The sequence below is a fragment of the Calypte anna genome, chromosome 15, assembly GCF_003957555.1.
Source record: "Calypte anna isolate BGI_N300 chromosome 15, bCalAnn1_v1.p, whole genome shotgun sequence".
Lineage (NCBI taxonomy): Eukaryota > Metazoa > Chordata > Aves > Apodiformes > Trochilidae > Calypte > Calypte anna.
This window is the reverse complement of record NC_044261.1, coordinates 4,960,381-4,973,331: the sequence shown is the minus strand read 5'-3', so window position 1 is coordinate 4,973,331 and position 12,951 is coordinate 4,960,381. Positions and strand designations below refer to the sequence as shown.

Below are 12,951 nucleotides of genomic sequence, written 5' to 3'. Positions count from 1 at the left end.
GCAAGTAGGCAGTACTGGTGCTGAAGCAGGAACTACATGTTTGCAGACAATGACTGTTTCTTTTGAAGGATGTGGAGAAGTTCTACAAAAGAGTTTGAGCTAGAAAGTGAAAACAGGTTCATGGATATAGAAATTATTTTACAAATACTTCGGTGAAATGGCTCTGAATCAAGGTGGACACTTGTGCAAGTGTAGTGGGTTCTGGCATACACGGTGGCTGGAATGGAGACAGGATTCTGAGTTTATTGTGTAACCCAGCACTTAGCTACTATGGGTTAGGTTTTTGAACTTTTGTTCTGAGAAAAGTGAACAGGGAGTCCTCAGTGCCCTACAAGAAGTAAATGGGTAACACTGTGGTAATAGCTGCTCATGTATTTTTTTTTTCAGGAAGCTTTTTAATACAGCTGTCTGAGATAATAATTCCCCAAGCATGGGAAGCCAGCCCTTCTGTCGTCTAAAACCTCAAACATGTAGTTTAAAACATGGAAGTGATCTGAAACCAACCATTTTTCAACCCTTTGAGTTATCCAGCGGTTTTCTGCATTTCAGTGATAAGTGATGGATGATTAAAGATGTACAGACTTGCAAGAATAAGTAACACTTCAAAGCAAGCACTTCTTCTTCTTTCCTAGAGCTCCGCTGCACCCCGGGGCAGTTTGCGTGTCGGAGTGGAACCATCCAGTGCATCCCTTCAAACTGGCAGTGTGATGGGTGGCCCACCTGTGAGGATGAGAGTGATGAAGTTGACTGTCCAGGTAAGAAAGGTTGAGAAGTCTGCTCATCCCAATGTCATCCTGTTTTGCAGCAGCACCTCCACCTTACTTTATTTGAAGGTGGAGATCGTTTGGTAGAACCGTATCCATTAGTAACAAACTTTGAGATGGCTTTTTTTGTGCAACTAGTGCTACAAACGCTTTTTTGCTTCTCTGAATTATGCTTCCATTCTTTCAGTCTGAGTAGGTGTCCTGGAGATGAGAAGGGTTTGTAATCTAGAAGAGACTGTCATGACAATAAAAAAATAATGTTGCAATTATACCAAAATGACACATAGGCCTGTGGTTAAATTTGGGATTACTGTTTTGTTTGCATGAGTGTGTCACTCAAACTGTGCTGAGTGACATTGTTGAGAGCCTGACATTAGGCAGAGAGCTTGTTTTATTGCTCCCTGTTCTGCTTAGGCTTTTTGAGCTTAAGTGGAGACCTTTGTTCTGCCAAACCAGCTGGTGCATTTACTCTTCATGTATTCTTGTGATTGTGTGCTTTCAGGAGCCTATCACCAGCAGTGTTTCTCTACTAAAGTCACTGAATCCTGAGCCATCTTTAAAAAAAAAAGCAAACAAAAAAATGTTGATTGTGAATATATAATCACAGTTTTGTATATTCTCGTTTGTTCTAGAAAAACAACCCAGTGCAGCATTTTCTCTGTCTTGAAAGTGAAGGGACTTGTAATTTTGTTTGTTTTACTAAGAAAAATGAAGCAAGAATTGGAAACCATGAATTCAACAATGGCATAATTAAACATGTTTATCTCTACAGTGTGACTAAATTACATTCACAGACTGTTTTAGGAGGTTCTTTGCCACTAAACTACTTAGTTTGGGGGCAAACTGTTGATAGCTTCTTCTGACATTGAAAATCAGGCTGTGCAATGGATCTCCTGTTTAAAGAGATTCTTTACGATGTGGATGTCTTAAAGAAAGATTTTTTTATAGTTGTGCTGTTATTCTTGCTCCTTTTTAGCTAATCTTGGCTGAATGTGAAAAACTACAGACCTAATAAAATTATGGAGGTTAATAGAAGTCAATAGCTAGGAGAAAGCAAAAAAAAACTTTAATGTTTGAAGTTTCTTAGAAGGCACTGAAGGGCCTCACTTGTGGGAATGTCAGCACATCCATGTTAGTAGAAACCAGGATTTGTATCTTCTCGTTTATTTGGCAATTTTAAGTTGTTGTGTGGAGGATGCATCAGGATGGTGTTGACTCGGGGTCTGGAGTTCCTAAGACTGTTTAGTATTTGACTAGGAAGAAGGTTTTATGAAAATAACACTTCTCAGAAGATAGTCTCTGCTTTTGTGTTTGGGGTGTAGGTCTGGTTGAACTGTCTGCTCTGACATGATGAGAAGAACTTGAAGTTAAAAAATGAGACGTGGGAGAGACCTCATGATTCACTGCTGTGTCTGTACATAGGGAGAGGAGAACAACAAACATAAAGAACACTAGAGGGGAAAATGATGGATAGCACAGAGAAGGAAAGTATTCCACTTGATGAGAAGAGTAATTGGATAAGTAATTGGTGAAAAGGCTGTGCTCAGTAAAGCAGCCAGAAAGCTGGGCGTGGTGTTTGTGAAAGAACTGGGATATTTGTGCAGTATTGCAAGGAGTGTAGCCAGCAAACCAGAGGAACAAGAACTGCTGGTGTAGGATGTAAAAACTTTATTATACTTGTAACAAAAAATTGGTGGGATAGCATTGTGACCTGAAAAGGGTGTTGAAGGGCTCTTGTTTTTCAGAACTGTCACAAACAAGGAGAGGTTGGTGTGCATGTGGCTGGTATGCTAAAGTATAAAAGGGAATAGCAGGAATGAAAGCAAATCTGAGGCCAGAGTAACTTTTAAAGAGCATGGATTTGTTATGTTGGGGAAAGCAGTACATGTATGACCCCAGTGATAGCAGAGACTGTTCTGAGATGTTGGCTGGGGAGCTGATCCTGCTAAAAGTAGTACCACATATGTACTCAGGAGTTACAATTTTCTTCTTTGGCCACTGAATTAACAAGAAATGATGGAATTTTAAATATAGAAAATACCTTTGGCTTTAGTTGAGCAATCATGAGATGATTCAGCTAAATTTAAATACTTTTTAATTAAGGTTCTTAATATCAATAAAGGCAGACTGAACACTAAAAGAACTAGTTAGTGAAGCCACCTGGACTTGTGAAACTCAGAGAATTAAAATACCTTTAAATTAAAAGGTGTGAAATCTCTCTGAAGCATGAAAAAAAAGCTTGCAAGGGCTCTGAATCTGGTTGGAAAGCTTGTTACTTCTCAGCCTTTGAGCTACTAATGATATACTCCAGCTGGAGCAGATCAGTGGCAGTGAATTAGGGTTGTGTGGTGGTGATAAAGGTGTGTTTCAACAACTGCTTAGACATGTGGGTATTTTCAAAAGTTTAATACAAAACTAAGTTATTTGGCACAGTTGGCTTAACTCATTTTTTAGGCCTGATTTCATTCATGTTAGTAACAAAGCTCCTATTGAGATAAAAGGATCATTAATTAATAAATTGGTTTGGTAATCAAATGTCTGAAGTGCAAGAAACACCCCAAACCCTTAAAGACTTTTTTGTTAGAATAATTTCTTGTGGCTTTTCTCAGTACTTTTTGATAGTCCTGCTGGGTCAGAAACATGAACACAGAAGTTTCAGTGAGCTGAATTCTTAAGAGATTTTTCCCCCCCTCCTGGTCCTGGTCCTGGTCCTGGTCCTGGTCCTGGTCCTGGTCCTGGTCCTGGGGCAGCAGTTGCAAGCAGTGGCATGAGCTGCTCTGCAGTTCCATGATGAGCAGTGTGATTTAATGTGCCTTTATGTTGGGATTTGGAGTATAATTTAGTAAAGAAATAATCTTTCTCAGCAGTTAATTGGAAATGCTGCTCTTGAGCAATGTCATCTTGTCTGCTGTTCCTAAGGACTCCCCCAGATACTGGAGCAGGAAGCAGTGTGCAGGCTTGGAGGTCACTTGCTGTATCATCTCTGAGTCTGCCAAGGCTCCTTTGTGGGCTCAGCTGAAGGTATGGGCAGTGAATGATAAAGCAGCAGCTGCAGCAGACTGTTTTGCAGAGATTATAAACAGCTTTGTGTTTTCCTTTACCAAGGGTATTGTGTTCTGTTGATTTGTGCACTTTCTAGGACACTTTGTTTTTTAAAGCTAGATAATAATGACAAAAACCTCTGATCATTTCCACACCTTTTCTGCCCCTGTTGAACTCCTCTATGATGCATCCTTTTTACTCTGTGGTGTTTATAAGCTCTTTACTGCCTGTGTATTATTTTGAATAGTGCTCAGCACAGCAGGATGCTGCTCTTGGTTGGCATCTATTTCCTGGATTAAAGTAATTGATAACACAAAGCATGGAGCTGCTTGATGGGAAAAGAATCACTCCTCCCTGGGGACCTGTATTTCCAAATTTTTAGGCACAAAACTGGATTTAGTCCTGAAGTTCTCTCACATCTCCAATTTCTAAGTGGAATTAAAGCTTTCTGAGCTTTTAATAGGTAACATGCCAGACAGAAAACTTGAAGCTTAGTCCACAAGGCAGCTTTTTATTTACGTTTTGAGAATCTGTGTTTAAGCAGCAGCAGCTCAAATTTCAGAACAAATAAGATGTGACAGGACCTGGTTGTCTCGTAAACATGATTTTGACAGAATTTGATTTGGTATATATATCCTTATGAAGTGTTGAGCTTGAGTGACTTGTTTGCTGTAATGCATTAACTCTGCAATGTAGTTCAGCTCCCCAAATCCCAGTGTTCACCCCTCTGAGTCCTGTATGCTTTTCATGGCATTCAAGTGATGTAGAGGCTCTTTATTACCCAGGAAAACTTGTGATTGTTTCTTTTTCAAGAGACCAAAAATTCAGGTCAAATAGAAGGAACTTAATATTTGAAGAGCATCAGTTTATTAAGCAGCACAGTGGTGGGCTTGAAGTAGAAGTGGCTGATGGTGGCTGCTTTCTGCCTCTTCAGTCCTGCCTGGTTTCAGCAGGGACGCAGCCAGATGCTGGGGAAGGAATGAATGTCCTGCTTCCTGGGTGAGGACTGATTGAACTTGCTTTGTGTGGGATCTGTGTAGCTGTTTTTCAAAGCATCTGGCATAAATTCCATCAATTTCAGAGGTTAGCCCAAGTAACCCTTTCTTAACCTTGTGTGTTAAAACCTGTGAACTTCTGCTTCATTCCCAGGGGAGGTAAATTGTTAAGTCCTCGTGGGTGTTCTCTTTAGCCATGGAGGGTCAGCCATATGGTGTTGCATCTGCTCTCACTTCTGAAAGGGAACTAATTCTTTGTGCATGTGGTTCTTACTGGTTCTTTGGGTCTGGTTGTTACCATTTCATGCCATGGGAAAACAGAGCTTCCCATGCTGAGCTCAATACATCTTTGACAAAGCATTTGACATTAGTTAGTTTTATTTTTAAAGTCTCACTATAATTAAAGATGTGCTTTTTTGGTGTCTCAGTATCACTCTGAAAAGTGTGGTGCAAATACTGCTACAGAACCATTAGGATTAAGAACTGTCAGATTCTAAAAGTAAAAATATATTGGCCTTTAAGGTAATAAAAAATAACCACTGATCTTCATTGTCAAGTAATTTTACCATTTTGAAATATACACTAACTGAATTTCTTGGCAGTAACTTCTTGCCTGTGATAAATAGTGTATTCTACTATTAAACAGTAGAATTACTGCTTTATTCTTGTAGGGCCACAGGAGTGCATTATGCACAGCCATTTCTTAATGGGTGATCTCTATAGACATGTAATTCCTAGGATAACATGATAATTAAATATCCCTTGCTTATCCCATTAACCCAGGGCAAACTTAGTCTGCTAGAGGCAAATGAATGCAAAGCTATTCAGCTCTTCTGGGCTTCAGCTTGTGATTTTTTTCTTTCAGCTCATCAGTGCTAACATTTTGTTCCAAGGAGCATGTTATTTGATGGTGGGTGTTCTGGAGGTCTTTACCCCCAGGTAATATACCCAATTCCAGCTCTGCATTTAAATTACCATGAGACTGTTGTGGACTTTTTGCTTTTTAAAGACAGTCTGAACAGAGAAAGTTTTATTGATGTAGTTTTGAATGTATTTCAAACAGAGGTGGTTAAATCTGTTGAAGAGAGCCATGTACATCCTTGTTGTTTAGGACCATAACTCCTTTATTTGGTTTAGCTGGGCTAAGTAGAGCTGATCAGCTTTAAAAGAAAACAAGCTGATTTTTTTAATGTAGAAATTAATAGCTCTTAGTGCTGGTTAAACTCTATTATCTTGATAACATCCAGTAGTATTAGATGAGGTACTAGTAGATATTTCTAATGCTTACATTCTTGGGTCCTTAATTTTTCTCTTTTTAAGGGTAATCCTTTGTTTCCAGATTAATCTTTCTTGGTGCTCATCTCCTTTCTAAGAGGTTTCTTTCCACCACCACACCAGCCTTCCTTGAGATTTTGAAAGATTTTCTGGCTACTGCCCACCCTGCAGCATTTCCACCTGAGCTGTGTGCTCTGTATTTACTCTTGGTACGCATGTGAAGACCCAGCCCCTTTTCTGGAATAACATTTTGCTCTGTGTTCTTCCTAAGCTACTGAATCCCATTGTCATGTTAGAAGCCCTGACACTAAGATGAGGGTGTGTATATAATTTGTTTCAGAAGTAGTGAACTAACATTTCCTTTAGAAACTTGAGACTGAAAGAAAAAACTTGTTCTTCTGGCTGAAGACAGGCTTCCCTTCCTGGTTTTAGTTTTGTCCTAGGTCTCAGAGGACTGGAAAATTTATTGGAGTTGTCTTATATCCCTGAACACACTCTGAGAAACGAAGCACTTGGAGAGTGGGTAATTCTGCGAGCAGGAACATAAAATGCATTGGGGATGATGCATTTACTGCAGCAACTGAAATGATGAGCATCAAGTCCTGTGTACAACTGCAGGCTGTTGAGAATCTGCCAAAACATTTAGCTTACTCTGCAAAACTCGTGTAATGGCTTGTTGGTTATTTTCAATTGTAGGTGTTTGTTGGGTACTGTGAAAAATGGCCCAGCTGTTATTGCAGGGATACCGGGTCTGTTTACTTAACTGTTACTTTTGATATATGTCTTGAATTAAAACCCAGAGAAAGTTTAATAAAATGAAATGAAACCTGGCTTTACTTGTATCTTTCACCACTACTAACTAATTCCTTCTGGTCCTCAGGCTTGACAGGGGACCAGCGAACTTACCATGGGAAGGAGAATGTGGACTCGAGGCACAGTCGAGGGAGAGGAGGGGACACAACTCGCTTCCACACCGTCAACGTGGCCCAGCCTGTCCGATTTAGCAGTAAGTTGCAGACTGGAGAATCTGGGCCATCTCACTGCTAATTAATTTAGCAATTTAGGCTAATTTTTCTTTTAAGGTAATGTCACCCTACCCTGTCACCTGCAGCACTGCTGGTGCCGTTGTTGGCATCCTGATCCCAGCCTTACCTAAAGAGTTATAAATGTCCTGCAATTGTGCTTCCCACTGACCATAGCTCATAGTGACTGCTGCCTCTGGATCTCTGCAGGCCCCAAACATCCATATGTCCCCTCCCTTCTCCCTCTTGATTCTGTCTTTGCTCCAGGGAACATTTGGCATTGTGAGACAGCACTGATTAGCCTTGGAGGGAGGGATGGGGCAGGTTAGGAAGAGAACACCAAGGGAAAACAATATAGCAGTAATGAAGGAACAGTTGCTTTGGAGGGAGGGATGGGGTAGGTTAGGAAGACAACATCAAGGGAGAACAATATAGCAGTAATGAAGGAACAATTGCTCTGGACTATGGTGGTCTCCTGAAAAAAATTAATGTCATTAGTAAAAGAAAATTCGCCTCTTTGTTGATATTTTTAGGGGACAAAATTGCTTATTAAAATAGGTATTTTGATTTGTTAGGGATTTTAGTAACTAAACTGTTAGTAAAATTTGTAGAGGACAATAAAGACATTTAGTAATTGATACACAGTGTTATCTAAAATGCTCTGCAGTCTGATTGATACTGTGTTCTGTCCTGTTTAAGTGATGTGAGCAGTAAATCTTAAGAATATTCCATTGCTTCTCAAATATAAATGGAGATTGAGGAAATATACTTAAAGGGCTTCACATCTTTGTGTCATTATTTGGTGATAAACATTGCTGTTTCTGAAGGGGATAAACAATGTTGAGGAATAGAGAGGCTTGAGAACAAGAACTCTGTGAATGTGTGCAATGAACATAAAACTGTGACTTTTATGTTCCTTTCTTAGGTGTTGTGCAGAATTAATACTGCAAATGCAGGTGCTAAAATCATATTTCATGTCTGTTTTAGATTTCATCAGCCTGTCTCTGTGATTTTCTCTATTAGTCACCCCCAAGAATGCCAGTCATCAAAAGCCATCAGGCCTGTTGCATCCAGAAATGCCTCAAGGCTTTTGTTACACATTCTCATATATATTTTGTTACATATATTCCCATAATACATATTAATTGAGAAAAAGCAGAGACTGGCTCACACCATAACCTTCTGATTTTAAACAGGTCCAGTGGTGTTTTTCCAAAGCAAACAATGACTGCCTTTAAAGCCCCATCATCTCTAGTGATGACCACGGGAGGAGGATTATGTGAATACTACTGAGACCATTTTTAAAAGTAGATTGAAAAACTTGCAGCAAGTTGGATGCATTGCTAGCCACCTAAGAGAGACAGAATCATTAAATTTGCCACATCTGTTTTTTGTTTTTTTTTCCTTCCTGCTTCTTGCAGCTTGTTTCAAGTCGGGTTGGCTGAACTCATTTGATTTAAAAAGATGTGCAGGGAAATACCTTCTGCAGTAGAGCATCAGTCTTAATTAAAGATTTTAAAGGCTGTCACAGTGCAATGTAGCATTTCTAGGTGCTACATCTTTTAAAATATATATTTTTTTTTAAATTCCCTTGTCAAAAGCTGTAGCAAAGTAAGTCCTCTCTGGTCTGTAATGTATGCACCTCCTGATGAGGTGAAGTGTACAGAACACGTCACGTGTACCCATCCAAGTGATTATGCATTGTATTGTCATGATTAGGATGCTTTACCTTGAAGATCCTAATTTGGGGGGAATGGTTTCCCTTCTATTCTTCATGTTTCCTAGGAAAGTGCCCAACAGGGTGGCACCATTATGAGGGCACAGCCAGCTGCTACAGAGTCTATCTAACTGGGGAGAACTACTGGGATGCTGTGCAGACATGTCAGCGGGTGAATGGGTCCCTTGCCACCTTCACTGCAGACCAGGAGCTGAGGTTTATCCTGGCACAGGAGTGGGACTTGGAAGAAAAAACCTTTGTGAGGAAGGACCAGCATAGGTGAGTAGGAAGGGAAGGAGGAAAGTCTTCTGTTCTATGAGAATGGTTTCTCTTTACAAATACTGGTGGTTTGGTTTGCTTAGAAAATCTAATGCTAAAATTGACTTCAGGTTACTAAGCCAGTCTGAGCATGCTGGTTGCCAGTTTGGCAGTGGCCAGCAGTATTTTGTTTTAATTAATAGGTATGCTATAATTCAACAAAGTCTCTTTCTCTTTAGACTGTTTCAGTAACATATTAGTGTTCTTGAACTGCATCAAGGAACATGGATTTTACATTGGTTTTCTGCTGCACTACTTTGTATAGAAATATTTTCAGCACCATTTTTGTTGCCATTATGTACTGGTAGATCTAACAAAGACTGCAAGTTTGAGCTAAGAACGAAGTAAAAAGCCATTGAGTTGCAAGAACTGCATTTTGGTGACTTTAGATACTTCATTCTGTTAATTCACAACAAACAGCAATTCCTTTTCTTTTGCCTGTGAGTTTTTTGTCAGTCTCATGGGCTGCCATGACAGATCACCAGCAGTGGTTCACTAATGGTGTATCTCTGTCTCTGGAGAGTTAGATGGTTTGATCTAGAACAGTCTGACATAAGTTGTGTATGTTTATAAAATGTTTGACTTCTGGATGCTTTTGTGTGGTTTTTGAGTTCAAGATGCTGATGTGCTGCCATAACAACTGACTAAGGTGCTTATTATGAGTAGAAATAAAAGATACAATGAGTAGTTTGTAAGCATAGAAAACTATCAAGTGTTTTTCTTTGTTCCTCAACTGCCCTTTCTCTCTCTACATTGCCTTTATATGGGCTGAAATGTTAAGGAAAAGATGATCAGAATGTCTTAAGTTAGCTCTTAACTATAAAGACATTGGAAAATTCTGTGTCATTTATTTTAATTTGCTAGTGTACTTTTGGCTTATCTTTACAATCTAACTTAAGTTTTTGTAGGTTCTGGGTTGGATATCAATATGTGATCACCAATCGAAATCACTCTCTAGAAGGTCACTGGGAAGTGGCTTACAAAGGTAGGAATCCCTTTGGTAAAGGGCACATGGGAACTGTCTTAAAGCATGGATATTCTTTGCAAAAACAACATAACATTTTTTATGATACTATTAAAATAATGTAGGGGAACTGCTTTGCTTTAAGTGTCAAAATATAAGAGTTTAATGCTCAATACACTTATTTTAGATGTAAGAAGCTTCATAGTTTTTCACATTCATGTCTGGTGGAAGGAGCATGTTTTTCAGTTTATTTAGGCTTTCCTTTTGATTGACTCAAGAAAAAGGAAACTACTTGGTAGAACTGCTCTGATTCTTAGTGGTGAATGTCAAGCTGAACTGCTGATTGCTGATTATTATATTTGCACAAACTAGCCAAGGAAATTTTTGGGTTTTAACATTTTAAAAATAGGAAGGCACCAAGAAAAAAAATCTTAAATTTTACTAAATTACCCAGATGTTTCTCAAAGTACTTCAGATGGTTTACTTAAACCAAGACAAAATTTGCTTAATCCTGGAAATCTATTTCATATGAAAAACTGAACTTTAATCCTTTAGGTCACTGGCTCAGTTTTTTCAATTGCAAACCAAACAGCTCCCTCTGCTGAAAATGCAAGGTTATGTTTCTGTACCTTTTACTTTTAACTAATTCATTAGAGGGATTAATCTTAAAGGCACTATACAAACTCTTATCTGTAGAGTTTAATGTCTTAATGCTGTACTGGTCTTAGGTCATGGAAAATTTAAAACAGAGGGGTTTTATATTAAGCATCAGCTCTGTGAATTCTTACAATCTGAATAGCTTTCTTCTCATACATCTTTTCCAGTAATGGAAAATCTGGAAGGAAAACTCTGCATTAGGTACAGATGCAGAATTAAGAACAGAATTTTGTGAAATGGTTGGATCTTGCAAAATCCTTCCTTTGACACACAGGGAGTAGTGGAACCCTGCATAACTTTCTAATGCTTGTATTTGCTTACTGTGCTGCCATGCATGAAAGAATTGGGGTTTTCTTGTCAGTGAAGTAAAGAGAGTTGACTGAATATTCAGAGCAAACTGCTGGAACATTTTCATTGGTTCCTTATAGTAAAGCATCTAATGATGTTTTTGAACAGCATGGGGAAGGGAGGGAACAAAATCTAACCTCTCATAACAAGGGGCTTCTGGTCTGCATAAAACTGTTTATAGAAGTTCATTGCTCTGTAAAGTTTAAGGCAAAAAATCCCATGTACTCCCCTTAAAGGACTTTTCCTTCCTCTTTGGAGCGTTGACTGCACTGCCATCTGCTGACAGTGTTTTGCAACCAGGGAGGCATAAACTAGAGAAAAAGCAGACCTGTTTTTTTTCGTAAGTTTTATTTAATATGATGGATTATGTAAGTTTACCTTCTCAATATCACGTATTTTCTTTGAAGGATTTCTATTAAATAAGGATACATGTATATAATAAAGTATATAATGGTATGTAGTAGCATTCAGTAGCTTTTGAAAAACTTTTGGAAAAGCTTCATTGACTTGTAGAAAGGCAGACTCTGAATTCATCATAGCTGTTTGTAAAGTGATTTAATGTCCCATATCTTGGAAATTTTAAGCCAGTACTGATAGGTGTGAAAGGTTAGGCCTCAAAAAAAAAAAAAAGGCAGAACCTAGTAAAATAAATGAAGAAACCCCATCATACCTAACAGTGTATGAAAGGACCATCATGTGAGAATATGCTGACTGTAAGAGCTGTTTAAACACAGATTTGTGATTTAGGCTTCTGAAAGCATATAGAACAGGCTGATTTTCATAGTTGCTGTGTCTTGGTCTCCCATTCATCTCTGCAGCTTTGCATACCAGCAGATTTAACTGTGAGGCAAGACACTGGTCAGAAACAACATCTAAAAAGTTATCGAATGCCCATAAAATAAAATTCCACACCTCTTGCAGTGTTTGGAGCCCATCACAATGCAGCTTGTTCACAATTACATGAGATGGAAGGACCACGTTGTCCTTCCTGCCCCTGCAGCAGCAGAAGCAGCACTGCAGCCTTGTTCCTTGTGTAACACTGCTCTGCACTCTGAAGGAGCAGCACCGCAGTGGGCTGCACATGGTAGCTGTACACACACATCTCTGAAAGCACTTGTGGGTGCGTGGAGTGCCAGGTACCAGATTGGTGTGAGTTCTTGCTCCACTAGTAACAAGTGTGGCCAACTCAGCATTGATTCAAGGGGTGCATAATTATTGGCAATCAAACCCCGTGGGACTCTGGAAAGCAGCACTTGTAGAGATACCAGAACCTTTACTCCTACTGGTGCAGAATGACAAAATCACCCAGTACTTCGAAAACAGCAGCTTCTTCTCTCTGTGAGTCACCTCTTCCCTCTCTGCTGTTTGCCTTCCCCCAGAGGAATGTTGCTAATGGAAGCTAAAGCTAGAGTGGCCTTGTAGCAGAGCTGGTGTGCATGAAATGAGTGACATTATTGTGCCTTTCTAAAGCATTCCATACCTGCAGGCTGCTTATACCAATGCATCTCGTTCTAGGCTCTTCAGAAGTATTTTTACCCCCTGACCCTATCTTTGGTACGGCTATGTCTGAAAATGAAAACGTTCTTTGTGCTCAGCTTCAGTGTTTCCATTTCCCTACCCTTCGGCACCATGGTTTACACAGCTGGTATGCTGAGAACTGCTATGAGAAATCTTCATTCCTCTGCAAAAGGAGTAAGTTGGTTTTAGCTCAGTGTTAACAGCACTGAGTTTTTAAATATGCATATAACACAGGGAAATTCTTATGTTGTCTTTTCTACCTTTTGCTTAGTGAGTTTAAAAAAGCAAAATGTAAGTAAGGCCATAGCTCTGCCAAAATGTTCACCAGAGG

The 12,951-nt window shown here is 39.3% G+C and overlaps 1 protein-coding gene across 6 annotated transcripts in view; it reads left to right on the top strand.

Annotated features, from left to right (window-relative positions):
• The window catches only part of DGCR2 (DiGeorge syndrome critical region gene 2), a 44,125-nt gene that overhangs the window by 19,015 nt on the left and 12,159 nt on the right, over positions 1 to 12,951 (top strand). For 3 of the 6 annotated variants that reach the window (XR_003988210.1, XR_003988211.1, XM_030460367.1), the window contains exons 2-6: positions 633 to 755; positions 6,957 to 7,082; positions 8,875 to 9,094; positions 10,033 to 10,118; positions 12,618 to 12,794. Coding sequence is in view for 4 of the 6 variants with exons in the window: in XM_030460367.1 (XP_030316227.1) it covers positions 633 to 755; positions 6,957 to 7,082; positions 8,875 to 9,094; positions 10,033 to 10,118; positions 12,618 to 12,794 (732 nt within the window). In the remaining 2 variants the exon portion in view is untranslated. The remainder of the gene's footprint in view (positions 1 to 632; positions 756 to 6,956; positions 7,083 to 8,874; positions 9,095 to 10,032; positions 10,119 to 12,617; positions 12,795 to 12,951) is intronic. The other 3 variants (XM_030460370.1, XM_030460369.1, XM_030460368.1) reach the window with 3 other exon arrangements.